Source organism: Mus pahari, chromosome 9 (assembly GCF_900095145.1).
Source record: "Mus pahari chromosome 9, PAHARI_EIJ_v1.1, whole genome shotgun sequence".
NCBI classification, from domain to species: domain Eukaryota; kingdom Metazoa; phylum Chordata; class Mammalia; order Rodentia; family Muridae; genus Mus; species Mus pahari.
In genome coordinates this window covers 50,036,112-50,052,325 of record NC_034598.1, presented here as the reverse complement: position 1 = coordinate 50,052,325, position 16,214 = coordinate 50,036,112, and the positions used below count along the sequence as shown (strand labels likewise).

At 52.4% G+C, this 16,214-nt stretch overlaps 3 protein-coding genes across 3 annotated transcripts; 1 reads left to right on the top strand and 2 right to left on the bottom strand.

Moving 5' to 3' along the window:
• Positions 1–336: 336 nt before the first annotated feature.
• March9 (membrane associated ring-CH-type finger 9) lies at positions 337–4,325 on the bottom strand. Its single transcript, XM_021204392.2, has 4 exons — positions 3,522–4,325; positions 2,355–2,510; positions 1,546–1,738; positions 337–1,190 (listed from the first exon to the last, which is right to left on the bottom strand). The coding sequence occupies exons 1-4, from the start codon at positions 3,876–3,878 to the stop codon at positions 856–858; spliced, it is 1,041 nt and encodes a 346-aa protein (XP_021060051.1). The 5' UTR covers positions 3,879–4,325; the 3' UTR covers positions 337–855.
• Positions 4,326–7,485: 3,160 nt separating this feature from the next.
• Cdk4 (cyclin dependent kinase 4) lies at positions 7,486–11,347 on the top strand. Its single transcript, XM_021204393.2, has 8 exons — positions 7,486–7,706; positions 8,159–8,392; positions 8,524–8,659; positions 8,768–8,935; positions 9,092–9,201; positions 9,894–9,944; positions 10,036–10,171; positions 10,995–11,347. Exons 2-8 carry the CDS (start codon positions 8,175–8,177, stop codon positions 11,088–11,090), a joined length of 915 nt encoding a protein of 304 aa, XP_021060052.1. The 5' UTR covers positions 7,486–7,706; positions 8,159–8,174; the 3' UTR covers positions 11,091–11,347.
• A 3-nt stretch (positions 11,348–11,350) lies between these two features.
• Tspan31 (tetraspanin 31) lies at positions 11,351–14,270 on the bottom strand. Its single transcript, XM_021204394.2, has 6 exons — positions 14,114–14,270; positions 13,358–13,525; positions 12,934–13,014; positions 12,543–12,671; positions 12,332–12,445; positions 11,351–12,249 (listed from the first exon to the last, which is right to left on the bottom strand). The coding sequence occupies exons 1-6, from the start codon at positions 14,174–14,176 to the stop codon at positions 12,175–12,177; spliced, it is 630 nt and encodes a 209-aa protein (XP_021060053.1). The 5' UTR covers positions 14,177–14,270; the 3' UTR covers positions 11,351–12,174.
• Positions 14,271–16,214: the final 1,944 nt, after the last annotated feature.

Below are 16,214 nucleotides of genomic sequence, written 5' to 3'. Positions count from 1 at the left end.
TCCGGAACTCTCTATACACCCGTCAGTTTTCTCTGTCATAGCATTCAACCTGTCCCCCATTTATCCTCGTTCCGAGTCTGTGAGGTAGACAGGAAGAAAAAGGAGCTCAGATCTTCTTTTTCTTTTCCAAATCATAAAACTCACAGGTGACAAGCCCACCCCGTCCTCAGCTACCTCTGATTACCGACACCTAGCAGCCAAGGTGAGTCACTCCCCAGCAAGCAGGGGTCCCTCTTCCAACTCCATACGCACCGCTGGGACAACCTGTGCTGAGGAACTCCCCAAACCCTCCAGCCCTTCAGAAGAGCCCCAGATGAGAAAGGACTCTCCACGTGCATATAAATGATTCTTTATGCCCTTCCCCCATGCAGTGGGGGGTGGAGCAGGGGGAAGTCCCCCGCCTCATGCAGGGAACGGGAGGTCAATGTTTAGTAGTCTTATTGCCAGATGCCCTGTGGCCATGGGGTGGGGAGTGGGGGGGTCTACAGCCCCTTTTTTTCTGGCATTGGTCTCCCTTTACCAAGTCACCATGGTGGAGCCAGGGGACTGGAGGCCCTAAAGCTGAGGTAAAGATGGTTCTCTCCAGGAAGAAAAGTTGTTCTCCCTGCTTGCCTGCTGGCCATCCTCAAGGTGAGTATGAGGCGGTGTCTGTGGGAACTGGAATGTCACCCAGGGGTCTCTACCCTGTGGGCAGTAGAGGCCGGACAATGTCTCCAAGCTGGCGGCTGTCCACAGAGATCCTCAGTGGTGGGGTCACTGTGCCCCAAACACGCTGTCTAGGTCATACCTCCAGCAGCCAGGAGGGCTCACCTCTGGCTAATGCATTGACTTAAGATCCTGTTCCTGGAGTCCAGGTCAGACTGTGGTGACCCTCATGACAACCTCTCGACCAGAATGAGAGCTGGAACGGGCATCTGGTGGCCGCAGCTGTCCGAGGAGATGCAGGATTGTATAACCACAGCGCTGAGGCAAGAGCGTCCGCATGCGCTGGGCCGCTGGGGGCCGGCTGGGGGCCCCTGCAGGGGGGCTGGTCCTTGAGGTCCTGGGGCCTGGCTTCCCTGCCGCCCCTCCCCCTGTGTCTCCTCCCACGTCCTTGGTCTTGTCATAGTTCAGGACTTTCCACTGCTGGTTCACGGCCTGCCAGCGCTTGAAGATGCGGTAAACAGAAGACCCTTCGTGGACAATGAGGCCTAAGCAAAGGGATAAGAAAACCAGGGTGAGCCGACCAGTGGTGGCCCACGCCTTTCATCCCAACACTGGGGAGGCAGAGGCAGGCGGATCTCTGAGTTCAAGGCCAGCCTGGTCTACATAGTGAGTTCCAGGACAGCCAGGGCTACACGGTGAACTGCTGCCCACACATAGCATTGATTTCTGCAGACTGAGAAGACAAGAGCTACAAAGACCAGGGCCCCAGGCCCTAACAGTTTCTCACATGGCGGTGGAATTATGACCATTATGCTGAATAGATGGCCAGGGACGCTAAGGGACAGAGAAAAGGAAGATGCTGAGCCAGCGCAGGGGAGAGAGACACGCGTGCGTCCTCACCTATGCAGACGACATCCATGAAGCCGTACATGCCATAACAGATCTGGAAGAGGAGATCCTGGCGCTGCCACTTGGCTGAAGGGCTGAGTGAGGACCAGATGAGCCAGGAGATGCTGGCGACGAGGAACAGTGAGCCCAGGACGATAGCAGCAATCTGGACCTTCTCAATGACGGTCAGGGAGATGGCCTGCCACTGTTTGGGAGAAAACACTCCAATAGGTCATTGGGTTACACAGAGGGGTGATGGGCAGCCCTAGAGAGAGGACATCAGGAGCACCCCTAAACTCTTCATGCAGCAACTCAGAATCTGTTGTCTTCTCTGTGCCCTGATCTAGCCTAAGATGTGGCACGATGGAAGACCCTAGGCAGAACAGGCACAGACAGGGGAGAGAGAGGTGTCCCCTTGCCTATCTTATTCAAGAAAGGCGGGGTCAGACAAGTGCTTCGAAAGTCAAACACGCAGACTGGAACCCCAATCTTAACTTTGTCTCTTACTCACTGAGTAGACAAGTATTTAATCTCTATGTATGTTGTGCCCCGTTAATAAAGACAGGCATGATAATGCTATCTCATAAGATCATTATGAAGATTAAGAGTGAATATATAATAAAAGACATACAGAAAACAGTGTATTTACTATTACCACTAACACTGTCTTTCCCCACTCCCCAACCCCCTTGTTCTAAGTGTCTAGAACATGTGTCTTGGAAAGCCATAATGGTGGAGGGAGGACGCTTTGGGAAAACACTAAATAAGGATGAAATAAGTTCCCTGCAAGGTTCCGGTCCAGAGAGCTCCCTGCACCTCACCTGCAGTGGATTCTTGGTGCTGATCGCCAGAACCTGGTACTTGAAGTAGCAAAGCTCACAGCTCCAGGAGCCCCTCTCACTGATCCAGCGAATTAGGCAGGGTTGGTGTGTGCAACGCACTGAGCCATCACAGCGGCAAGGGCTCAGGAGCTCCCCCTGGAGGAAGAGAGGGGAGGGCCCCTGTCAGCAGTCATCACCCGGACCCCTTCTGCGGCACTCCTGGACAGGAAACCTTTTCCTCGGGTCAGGCATACTACTGCATTTAAAAACTAGGGCTTTCCACCCAGAGCAGGGCAAGACGCTAAGGCTACAGCACAAAAGTAAGAAGTCATAGCTCAAGAAAAACTTCTCCAACCGAAGGGATCAAAGGTGAGACGAGAGGGAAGCCTGAGTCTTCCCTTTTCCTAGAAATCCGAAAGGTGATTAAGACATCCTAAAGAGCTGACCTCTGCCTAGGATCTGGAGGGAGGAGAGAGGCTGGGCTGCTGAGCTAGGCATTCCTTCATCCACTCCACAGGACTTCCAGTATATAGATCTGGTGCCAACTGGGATGGCTAACCAATCGTGGTGTCCACGCTAAAATGGGGAGACACTTTGGGGGCAGGAGTGGGACAAGTTCCCCTTTAGTCAAACAGTCATTTCTTGCTGCACAGAGATGCCTGCTGGCACTACCCCGGGACAACTTTACCCATACAATTAAACAAAGAAGGCTCTTTAGAATGAGGTGGGTAAGTTGCAAGACGGGAGCAAAAACTGTCTCACCAGGAGAAATACTGAGAAGGGCAGGGTCCTGCTTGGCCCCTCCCCTCAAGGTGCGAACAAACGTACTCTCCTTTCTGCCCACTTCCAAAAAATAGGTTCCCTCGGCTAATGGCGACCCTAAGGTGAGCGGAGCAGGTGCTAAGTGCCGTCTGATAACGGGTGACAGAGAGTCTGAGCCCTCCGAGGAGAAAACCCTACCCCGACTGGGAGCCCCTGACCCCCCACCCACCCCGCCCCAACCTTGACACACTCCAGGAGTCTACAGCCAGGCCAACCTCGCCCCACTCCCACTCGGGTCCTGGGTCCCGCCCAGCTTCCCCTGGCCCCGCCCCCTGCCCCGGTCTCCGCGGACACCCCAGGTGCGCGCCCCCACCCTCCCCGCCTAGCCAGGTGCCCCGGCCTGACCTGCTCCGGGCCTTGGAAGCAGATCCTGCACTGGGGGGTTCGGAGCCCACTGTCCAGGCTGCTGCTGAGCGACAGGGCGTCCAGCGCGCCTGGGGGCGGCGGCGGCGGCGCGGGCGGCGGCGGGGGTCCGGCCCGCGGTTCCTTGTCGCCGGCCAGGCCCCGGGCCCGCGGCTCCGACCCGTAGTACTCCTCCTCGTCGCCGTCACCGTCCCGGGCGGAGCAGCCGGCGAAGGGCGCCCAGCCGCAGCCGCCTCCCCCGCCCCCCCGGGGCTGCGGCTCGGCCCGGGGCCGCCCCCCGCCCGTCAGCACCAGCAGCTTCAGCTCGTTCAGGAACATGCGGAGCCGGGACTTGAGCATCGTCCGGGCGCCGGGGGGCGGGGGGCGGCAAGCGAGGGGGGCTCCCGAGCGGCGGGGGGAGGGGCGAGGAGCAGGTCGGGAAGGGGGCGCGCGCCGGAGCGCAGGACCGGGCCGGGGTCTCCGCGGCCTGCAAGCGCTGTTCACTGCTGCCGCCGCCGGGGCGCCAGGGCTCGCGGGGCCGAGAGGGCCGTCAGCCCGCGGACGGCGGGGTGGGCAGGCATGGCCCGAGCGGGAGCAGGGGCAGGGGGCGGGGAGGGGGCTCAGGGTGCCGCGCCCCGCGGGTCGGGGTCCGGAGCCGGCCGGGCGCCGGGGCTTATGCGCCCCGGTCCTCCTGCGGCGGGGCCGCCCCCCATCGTCGTCCTCTCGGCCCCAGTCCCGCTCCGACTGCCGGATCCGGCTCGGTTCGGCCCGTGCGTTCGGCGGTAGCAAATGGCGGCTCCTTCCGGCGGCGGCGGCGGCGGCGGCGGAGACCCCCCCGGAGCGGCGGGCGGGCGGGGCGGGAGCCGGGGAGCCGGTGAGGGATGGAGGGAGGGGTGGGGCGGGGAGGGGGAGCGGAGGAGAAGGGGCCGCGGCTGCGCATCCCCGCCCTGCCCAGCACGAGCAGGTGTCCCCAGGGGCGGGGCGAGTGTGCGAGTCGCGGGAGGAGGGAGGGAGGGAGGGGAGTGGCCAACGAAGGGGAGTGTGTACCGGGGTGGAAGAATAGGTGTGTGCGCGCGGGTGGGGGTGAGGATGGAAGGTGAGTCCTCGAAGGCTGCAGGTGTAACGGGGCCCGGAGGTGTGTGCATACTGGGCGTGTGCAAAGAAAGCTCTGCAGGGAGTCGGGTGTGAGGGAGGTGAGTGGGCAAAGGATGGACCCTAACAACACACAAAAGATGCTAAAGGGTGCTGGGTGCGGGACTGTGAGATGCTGGCTGGTGTGCAGGAACGGAGTCGGGTTGTGTGAGAAGCAAGCGATTGATTCTAACGTGTGAAGGTGGCGAGTGAGCAGAAGGGATGCCCGAGGAATGGGCGTGTCTTTCATGACACCCTCCTGCCCTCAGCTCCGTTGCTTTGAAGTGCAAGCCACACAAACACGCTTAAATCTTTGTTTTAAATTGACCCCTAGAGCTATGGCTGGGCCTGTCAGCTTTTTGTTCTGCTTTGTATTTACACCCACCCTCTCAGCCCCTTTGTGAAGCTGAGGGAAAGAAAGGGATTCCCGGGGAGCCCACTGGGTCAAAGACACTGAGAAAAAAAAAATTAATTAGTAAAAGAGTAATTAACAGAAAAGGGAGGGAATGAACAAGTTGAAAAGTCGAACCAGGGACAGATTGCCAAATTAAGACTCCTCAGTGGAAAGTGGCTGCAAAGACAGTTGCTGTGGATGGGCAGATGAATGAACGGGGTGTGGGGGCGCAAGTCAGTGACTTAAGCAGACAAAGAAGATAGCTTCTGTAAGGACAGGAAGCTGCAGTGGGGTCGCATGGGCGGCAAAATGAAGCAGGGAGTACCTGTGTTGGGAGTTGAATAAGCTCACAGACAGCTAAAAAACCCAAACAGCCCTAACTAGGAACAAAGCCAAAGAAACACCCGCCTCTCCAGCCCCTTAGCCAATTTAGGCCTGGATCTTTTTTTCTTTCTGCTCTTGTTGGCAAGGCAAGAAGCATTGAGACAGCCTAAGGAGATCTGTCTGCTGCACACCTTCTGTGGTATGGTGCTTGACTGTGATTTACATTAATCCTCGATTTACATTCACATTCTCACATACATTCCCTCCCCCAAGCTCCCTCAGTCAAGCTTTCAAGTCCTGGCTAGCTGGGAATTCACTAAGTAAACTAGGTTGGCTTGAACTCACAGAAATCCACCTGCTTCTGCTTCTGTCTCCCAGCCTCCCAGTCCCCTGGGATTAAAGGCAGGTGCCACCATACCCCACCACTGTTACATTCTCAACCAGAAAAGTAAAAAGTTGGAATGGAATACATAGCAAAACAGGTAATAAAATGGTTTTAGCCTGGGTGTGGTGGCTCAGGTCTGGAATCCAAGCATGTGGACATTGCAGAGTCTGAGGCCAGCCTGGGCTACCTGGCAAGACCCAGTCTCTTAAAAAAAGAAAAGATAGAGAAAGGAAAAGAGAGGAATAAGAGGGGAAAAAAGTGTGGTGCATGCCTTTAATCTTAGTTTTTGGGAGATGGAGCAGGAGGATCAAGTATTTGAGGCTAGCTATGTGTCCATTTCAAGACCAACCTGGGCTATATGAGAACTTGTTTCATTAAATCAAACAAAAATCCACAATAAAATAAAACAGAGCCAATGTCGTAGCTCATGCCTATAAAAAACAGCATTTAGGGGCTATGACACAAAAATTGTGATGAATTTGAGACCAGCCTCAGCTCTAGTGTCTCAAATATGATTTTAGAATTTAGGGTTCAGGAATATAGCTCGGTGACTGGACCCATGCTTACTGCATATAAAAACACTAACTCCAATCCCCAGCACCAAAAAAATAATAATTTAAAATAGCTCTAGATTTTAGGCAAATTTTAACTAATGGGAACATGGTCCTTCATCCCATATCCCTAAGCGATGGGAGACAAAGGAGTTGGAGCAGATGAAATCATCACACAGATCTACCTCTGTCTAACTAGATTTCTGTAGGCAGACTTGAGGAAACGCTGATCAGGGCAAGAGTGTGTTCTAAGCTGGACTGGGAGAAAAATAGGAACATGACCCCCAACGAGGAGTTGCAGGTTGCAGAAGGACACAGTCATCTTCCAGCAATGTGGTGGTGACTGACCCTGGACATACTTACCCTGTCATCTGTTCATGCAATCACATATATATATGTAGCAATCTTAGTGGAAAGACCCTTGTAAGATCAAGTACCCCTATTTCCAATCACTTCTTGCTGCTTTTAATATTCCTGGGGAGGTTTACAGGTTGTGAAGAGGGAGGGCATCACATTGCTGCCTCCCATACCCATACAGTGGCTTATATTAATCTTCTTCTGTCCATCTTTTAAACCTAGTTTCCTCCTCAGAAATTGTCTAGTCCCTGTTTTATAAGACCACAATTACCTATTCTAGTCATCTTTATCATCACTTCAAAGGGCGAGTGACTGAGACACCAAAACAAAAACATCGCATACCAACTGGAAGGAAGCACTTAGTAAAATTTTGTTGAATGAATGAGTAAATGAAAGACACAAATACAAATGTTTCCCCATGGCGGTGGAGTGGAAATGTTACAGCACCATCTCTGGCACCAGGATCTCCCACTAGCACCTCGACCTCCCGCCCACATGGAGACGCACAGTGAGACTGAAGATGCGCTCCGGCTCGGCCTTGAGCCCAGAGTTGAGAGCTGGTTGGCCCGGTTGCCATGGCACCGCCTGGTGCTCCACCCTCTCTCGCCCCCACACACCCCCTCGGCAGTCAGGGTTCGGCAGCCAGTCACGTGCCACACAGCGTAACCACACCTCTGCTGCTCAGCGCAAAGTCAAGGGGTCACGTGGGATAGCAACAGGTCACGTGACCGCCAAGGTCCCGCCCCCTTCCCCCACCACACCCCTCCCATCAAAGCAGCCCCGGGTGCCCACTGCGCATGGGTGGAGGTCACGTGTCCAGAACGTCCGGCGCCCGCCCCGCCCCCCCGGGTTTCCGCGCGCCTCTCTGGCAGCTGGTCACATGGTGAGGGTGGGGGTGAGGGGGCCTCTCTAGCTCGCGGCCTGTGTCTATGGTCTGGCCCGAAGCGTCCAGCTGCCCGGGACCGATCCCCGGTGTATGGCGCCGCAGGAACCGGCTCCCGGGCCCAGATAAAGGGCCACCTCCACAGCTCTTGGCCGTGCGTAAGGTGAGTGCAGTCCCATCCAGGAACGGGGGGCCAGACCCCACCAGCACCCTCCAGCTCCCCACGCGTGCGCGTCGCTGGCTGATTATGGAAGGTGGCCCGATGGCGGGAAGTGGGGCCTTTGTGGTCGCGGGCGAGGGTGTGATTTCGGAGAGTGAAGTGCAGAATCTTCGATGCAAACCCTGTACACTGTGTGAGCTTCTTTGTGCCCAGTGCGATGTCCTCCGAAAGGAAAGAAAGCATTCCTTTCTTCCTCCGGGACAAAACGTGGCCGGAGGAGGAGGGTTTGATGGGAGTCTTTGTGTTACCTAGGGCGCGGGCCCTGGAAGTGTGGAGGGGTGGGATGCTGGTGATCGCGTTGGCGAGGTCTTGTGCAGGAGTTCCTTTGTTACCGCCGGGTCATCCCCTCCTAACCGTGAGAGAGAGTTTGGTATTAGAAGCCTCTGTGATTGTAGATCCCCTGCTTCGAGAATGGCTGCCACTCGATATGAACCCGTGGCTGAAATTGGTGTCGGTGCCTATGGGACGGTGTACAAAGCCCGAGATCCCCACAGTGGCCACTTTGTAGCCCTCAAGAGTGTGAGAGTTCCTAATGGAGGAGCAGCTGGAGGGGGCCTTCCGGTCAGCACAGTTCGTGAGGTGGCCTTGTTAAGGAGACTGGAGGCCTTTGAACATCCCAATGTTGTACGGTGAGAAGGTTGGATTGGGAGTGGGGCGGAGAGGACAATAGGACCCATAAGGCAGGAGTGGGACCCTAGAACGCCAGAGGCCACGTTGAGACAAAGGGGATGACTAGCTGGTGGTCATTTGTTCTTCTCAGGCTGATGGATGTCTGTGCTACTTCCCGAACTGATCGGGACATCAAGGTCACCCTAGTGTTTGAGCATATAGACCAGGACCTAAGGACATATCTGGACAAAGCACCTCCACCAGGCCTGCCGGTTGAGACCATTAAGGTGAGTGGGGGCGGGGCTGGGGGGAGGGGTGGGCTGATATTTGCAATAGAGCTTGTTGGGATTTTTGAAGTGATACATAGTTTCCAGTGCTTTCTTCTTGAAAACCAGGATCTGATGCGGCAGTTTCTAAGCGGCCTCGATTTTCTTCATGCAAACTGCATTGTTCACCGGGACCTGAAACCAGAGAACATTCTAGTGACAAGTAATGGGACCGTCAAGCTGGCTGACTTTGGCCTAGCTAGAATCTACAGCTACCAGATGGCCCTCACGCCTGTGGTCAGTAAAAGACGGGTAGCCAGAATAGTTTGCACTAGGGGGTAGCTCTTGGTGGTTTCCCATAGCAACTGAGGAGTCTTGTACGTGAAGTTTTCAGAGCCAAGCACTTGAGGTTCGTGAGGATGACACTCCACTCATTTCTCCTATTCTCTTCAGGTTGTTACGCTCTGGTACCGGGCTCCTGAAGTTCTTCTGCAGTCTACGTATGCAACCCCCGTGGACATGTGGAGCGTTGGCTGTATTTTCGCAGAGATGTTTCGTCGGAAGTATGGGACTAGAAACTTTTTGTTTTTAATGGGACAGGGTTTTTTAGTGTAGCTCAGGCTGTAGACCAGGTTGGCCTTGAACTCACATCGCCCTGGGATCAAAGGCGTGCACCACCACTGCCCCTTTGGGACTTGAAACTCTTAACCACATATCTTTGGCTGCTATCTTACGGTGCTAGAGGTTGAAATCAGAACTCGTACACACAGCAAATGCTTCTGCGCCGCTGAACTTCACACTCCGTCCGCCCCCGAGTCTTACAGACATACCTGTTTTTGACCGTTCACTCTTGTGCATGTATGGTGCAGGACACCCAACCTACCCAGTTCATACTGACCACCTTGCCTAAAACCAAGAAACCATATAGGTGTGTCTTGGATTTAGGAACTTCCCATTCCTCATCTCCATACTCTCTAGTTTGGGCCACGTAACAGTTACTCCTCGATTTTTTTTCTTTTAAAGATTTATTTTCATGTATGTGAGTACACCGTAGCTGTCTTCAGACACACCAGAAAAGGACTTCAGATCTCATTACAGATGATTGTGAGCCACCATGATTGTTTGCTACTCAGCAAACATTTGAACTCAGGACCTCTGGAAGAGCAGTCAGTGCTCTTAACCGCTGAGCCATCTCTCCAGCCCCCACTCCCCTATTTTTGATATAATACATATGTTGAGTATCTTTCTGTCTTAGGCCTCTCTTCTGTGGAAACTCTGAAGCTGACCAGTTGGGGAAAATCTTTGAGTAAGTATTTGATAAGGAAAGAAACTTTCTGCTGCCGCGCAGACAAGAGCTGGGAAAGGCCCCTCCTAACACAGTTGTCCTGTCCCCACAGTCTCATTGGATTGCCTCCAGAAGACGACTGGCCTCGAGAGGTATCCCTACCTCGAGGAGCCTTTGTCCCCAGAGGGCCTCGGCCAGTGCGGTCAGTGGTGCCAGAGATGGAGGAGTCTGGAGCGCAGCTGCTGCTGGTACTGGACCTGAGCGGGTTGGGTTAAGATAAGAAATAGGGTGGCCTGGGGAACTGGCTCGGTGGGTAGGGTTCCTTTGCATACATGTGAGGACCTGAGTTCAAATCCCCAGAACCCATGTAGAAGTTGGGTGCTTCTATGGTGCTACTCCTGTTTGGTTGGTTGGTTGGTTGGTTTTTTGAGACAGGGTTTCTCTGTTTAGCCCTGGCTGTCCTGGAACTCACTTTGTCGACCAGGCTGGCCTCGAACTCAGAAATCCGCCTGCCTCTGCCTCCCGAGTGCTGGGATTAAAGGAGTGCACCACCACGCCCGGCTATTTATTTATTTTTTAAGATTTATTTATTTTATTTATATGAGTACACTGTAGCTGTCTTCAGACACAACCAGAAGAGGGCATGAGATCCCATTATACATGATTGTGAGCCACCATGTGGGTGCTGGGAATTGAACTCCTGACCTCTGGAATAGTAGTCAGTGCTCTTAACTGCTGAGCCATCTCTCTAGTCCCTGTAGTGCCTCCCCTGGTAATACATCATGACAGACTCTGTGACAAGATGGAAGGCAAGTACTGGCAGCCCAGATTTTTGACCTCTGTGTGTATACATGGACATGTGCGTGCCCACATTTTCACGCATGAGCAAGTGCACACAGAGATGAAACAGAACAGACGGACCCAGACCATCCTGATCTGGTTGTGGGCAGGCTATAGTTCTCACTGCTGTTGGGAATGGCCAGCCAGAGTAGGACAAAGGAAACAGCCATGTTGGGTGGGCGTCAGCATCGGCTCCTGAACTGCTTTCTGACCTTCAACCTCTCCCCTTAGGAAATGCTGACCTTTAACCCACATAAGCGAATCTCTGCCTTCCGAGCCCTGCAGCACTCCTACCTGCACAAGGAGGAAAGCGACGACGCCGAGTGAGAGGAGGGGCTGCCCTTCCCGGTCTCGGGGGGAGAGACTCCTGAAGCAGCAGCCTCTGCCTTCCCCGAGGCCGGAGAATGCTCCAGTTTTTTACAGAGAATATTTTAAGCCTTAAATGACAATTCCCCACCTCTCTTTACGAGGTTTACCCCCTTACCCTCCCCCCTCTACACTAAAGGGCAGGCATATCTGTCTTTTTCCCTCCCTGATTTATATTGGGATCTTTTTTATACAGGAAAACAAGACAAGACAAAGAAGTATGGTCTTTATTTTTCTTTAATGTTTTTTCCTGATTGGCTTTAACACTGGGAGGCTTGAGAAAAAAACACACAAAAACAAGGATTTAGGCAGGCAGTCCAGCTCTTCGGTTGGCAAGATCAGAGAGAAACAAATGCTTTCTTGGAATATTCGGTCAAAATTGCTTTAGCTTCTAAGTTCACTGGTCCTGCTTTGACTGTAGGTGGGGCTGGGTGACAGCTGATTGGGAGAAATACTTGCCCAGCACTTGTGAGGCCCTGGTTTTCCCTTGGTGTTCTGACTTTGTCCTTGAAGCCAAGGGTCTTGGGGGAGTGCGGGTGCAGTTACCCTCCCAGGCAGAGGCATGGAGTCCTCCCCCCTCCACAATCTTGTTCCCATCAAAATACACAGACATAAGTCTAGCTACTACTTGATCAGTTCTTGGGGGTGAGGTAAGGGACCTTTTTTTTTCTCTAAAACAAAATCAGGTTCTACCCCTAGTTTTTTAAAGAATTAGGGGTGTTTTAAAAAATGGCAAGGCCAGGCAGTGGTGGTGCACGCCTTTAATCCCAGCACTTGGGAGGCAGAGGCAGGCAGATTTGAGTTTGAGGCCAGCCTAGTTTACACAGTTCCAGGATAGCCAGGGTTACACAGAGAAACCCTGTCTCAAAAAACAAACAAAAAAAGATGGCAAAGCCAAGTCCAAAGGATCCAGGGGCTGGCTGAGCGTGGTGATGCCAGCAGGAGGCTGAGGCAGGAGGATCTGGAGTTCAAGGTCTTCCTTGGATACAGAGCTAGCTGGAAACCAGCCTAGGCTGCAAAGATGCTCTCTGGGAGATCAAAAGTCTCATAGGAAGGCACTGGGATTGGCTCGAGGGTCCTTTTGATTCCGGAATCTCATTGCTAGCCAGACACCAAGGATCTACGGGAGGGGAAGGGAGAAGGCAGGTTATTTCTGGACCTTGGGTTGAAGCCTTACAGGTGTGTACATGAGGAGTCATTACCTCTGTGAAACTAAAGAAGAGCCCGACACCTCCTAGGATCTTGAGGGCTTTGTCTGAATGTTTAAGGAACATCTCCCCACACATCTGGCACGTAGAACTCTTAGTTTTGCACATCTGGGAACAGGTATATACAGAGAATGCAAAGTTGCTCACCTGCCCCATCCAAATAGCTGTAGTGAATGTCCCAGGGATGACTAATCCTTCAACTTACCGCACTACAGGAAGTATCTTGTAGGTGCGGGGTTGTAAGGTTGAACAAGCCACAGCAGTCAAAACTTCTCTCCAGTTCATGCCGGGTACTGTTGCTCAAGACCCACCACGAAGCATTGATGACATCTGCCTAGAAAGCACAAGGGCAGGGGGACATTAGTCTCCTCACATCCCTCTAGGTTCAGGAGTCTCCATTTCCCTGCTTTAGCAAGGGCAACCCCACAGAGACCGAGGCACGGTCATTGGTAATGTCAAGTGTCTCTCTCAGGTTCTCTCTGACTGCATCTTGGGGAATTAGCCATATGTGTCAGGGAGCACACATCTGTGGAAGCAGTGGGATGAAGAGGTCAGAAAAGTGGAGAAAGCAAGTATGTGAAAGGGCTCATCCTTACCTGTTTGTTCCTGTTAATAGCCAGACATGAGCAAGAGATCCCAAACTGGAAGATGAAGACCAAACCTAGGATAATCATATACTGAGAAGAAGTTATGGCAAAAAGATCTGTTTTCAATTTAAAATACCTCATTCGGGGGGACGGGCAGACAAATCTGTGTGGCGGCCAGCCTAATGTGAGCTCTAAGGACTACATAGCATGAGCCTGGTTTGTCTTTAAAATCTCACCACTGTAATTCTAACTGCAATGTGGCAGGCAAGGGGGCAGAGTTCAAGGCCCTTCTCTGTTCACAAAACTGCACTTTTATCAAGTTGGGGGAAAACCGTCAAATTGTGTGGGTTACAGAGTAAGAACAAAGAGACATGTCTGAGGTCCCCTGCCCAGGAAAAGCCCACTCAGGCCCCAATCGCTATGGTCAGGATACAAAGAAGAGCAGCACTTGGTGGTGGTTCGCGGCGCCCACCAGTCCTGCCACCGCGATGAGGAGAAGGAAGACTCCCACAGCAATGACTCCTCCAATGATGTGAATGCTAGACACCACACCGAGGCCCTTGCCCCAGGCAGCTACACCAATGAGCAGTAAGCCCACAAGCTGCAAGAAAGAAAGAATACACTTTATTCAGCCTGACATGGTGGCTCATACCTGCAACCGCAGGACAGCAAAGTTCCAGGCTACTCTGTGCTAGCTAGCTCGCTATACAGTGAGACCCTGTCATCGCCAAAGATGTCTAGCATGCAGCACAGCCTAAGGCTATATTACAAGGGTACGTGGACTTGACAAGCTAAGCACTTGAGGTGTGCTGTCAGTACTGTTCATCTCTAGGCGCGCTTCCCAATCAACTGGGAATGACTGGGAGAGAGTAGGGCAAGGTACCCAACACACAAATGGAACCCAGTAACTCGAGTCCAGTAACTCGAGTTTGGGAAGAAACTGGAGCAGAAAATGAAGACTGGAACTACAGGCCCGCAGTCTTCAATCCACCCCTGCCTACCACCAAACAAGCCCCCTCATCACCGGAAGTCTATCCTCTTCCACGGAAGTACCCAGGAATTCCCTCCTCGCCGGAAGTTTCTGGGAAGCTTCCCAGAACCCCCAGTACACCCCTCTCCATGCCGGAAGTCCCCTAGAAACTCCCCCATTCTTTCCGCCCCGGAGATTTACCCATTTCCAAATCCTCACCATATAAACCACGTTGAGAGCGCATAGCGCATTCTTGGAACAAGCAAATCCGCCGCAAACCATCTCCCCAGATCTGAGGACCCAAATGGTCCCAAGACTTGTGGGGAGGGTATCGAGGACCGTCTTGTAGGACTCCAACAGCGTCTATCGCTTTAAATCCAAGCCAGCCAAATCAATTCTCTGCGCCTGCACCGTCCCACCCCTGCCTCTGGATTGGTGAAACTCGTGGCTAATCCGAGACATCCAGGACTTCAATGCCAATCAATCTGCATTACGTCACCAGCCTGCCTCCCAGTCTTTCCCTTAGTGTCTTCATTGGAGGAAACTTTAAAAAAAAAAAAAGAAAAANAAAAAGAAAAAGAAAAAAGAAAGAGAAAAGAAAAGAAAAGAAAAAAGAAAGAAGACGACGAAAGATAGAAAGAAACTGAGGCCAGGGTTTCTAGACAGTGTCTTAGAGACTAAAAAAAATCTTGGATTCCTGAGTACGGAGTTTCGAGACTAGGAACCCGAGGAGATACTCACGGGACTCAGGTGAACAGAAAAAAGGGGTTTCGTAGAGGTGGGAGGAAGGGGCTCTGCACCTCTAAAGTTAACCCTTTTCCGCCGATTTCCCGTGTTTCCCGATAACCTCACGATGATGCCATCGTTTCGCCGTTAATGCGTCATGCTCTGGAACAGCAAGAGGAGCCAATTGCACTATGAAGCCCAGCTAGGGAGGATCCAAGTGAGGCATAGCAGTAGAGGGGCAAATCCTCATGCATTTGTTAAATGTGTTTGCTAGTATTCATGTTCCGTTCTGCATTCCTTTCCCTGCAGTGTGAACACGCCAGAAATTCAGGTGGAAACAGTGACTTGAGGCTGGTGCATTCCTGTTCGTGACAAAACCACAGGCACAGACGCTGGTGTGCTCTGCATCTTTAGAACACAAACGTGCCGATCAGGCCTGGCACATGACACAAAGTGGGGGCGAGTCTGGAATATGAATAAATAAGCGCCTCCATACCGTCTCTCTCTTTTTTTTTAATTTATTTATTATATGTAAGTACACTGTAGCTGTCTTCAGACACTCCAGAAGAGGGAGTCAGATCTTGTTAAGGATGGTTGTGAGCCACCATGTGGTTGCTGGGATTTGAACTCCGGACCTTCAGAAGAGCAGTCGGATGCTCTTACCCACTGAGCCATCTCTCCAGCCCCATACCGTCTCTTTTTAAATTTTATTTTTATTTTATGTGCATTGGCGGGTTTGCCTGCATGTATATCTGTGTGAGGATGTCGTATCCCAGGAAATGTAGTGTATCCCAGGAAATGTAGCTGCAAATAGTCGTAAGCTGCCATGTGGTTGCTGGGAATTGAACCCAGGTCCTCTGGAAGAACAGTCAGTGCTCTTAATCACTGAGCCATCATCTCTCCAGTCCAGAGGCTCAATACTTTCACTCCAGTGGGTGGCTGGTCGATAATGTTATTGCATAAGCATTTGGACACAGTGCCCTTTTAGTGGAATGAAAAACAACGCAACCTTTATCTTCCTCCTGAGCAAAGAAGCGGCCATGGTAGAAATGAAGTCAGAGAACACTCGCATCTGCTCCAGACAGTGATGCAAGCCCACGTGTGCTCACGCCCTATGTCTGCGACAGTCTAGCCCTGCTGCAGTCAAACTGCATGGGTTTGAACTTTCTGGCTCACCATCTGCACCGGCCAGGTATTTAAATCCCCTGTATCTCCTTCATCTGTCAAAGGGGGAAAGATGGCCATGCATCTACACCTAGCAATACTTTTCTCTAATAAATTCAAGATTGTCATGTGGACTAAATGAGTTTTATAAGATGCTTGAATTAGTACCCAGTACCTATCAACGCTCAGTTATTACTGTTTAGTCCATTTTTGTGGAGTCCAGTAAATCCAAACATAACCCTTTTTATCTCCAAAAAAAAAAAAAAAAAGTTCAAAGTTATCCTTCATAAATCACCTTCAAGAAGATACTCTTGAGGGTCTAGAGTCAGCTCCAAGGTTAAGAGCACTTGAGTTCAGTTTCCAGCACCCAAATGGTGACTCATAACCCTCCATAGCTCCAGATGGAGGCACCAGGCACACACATGGCACA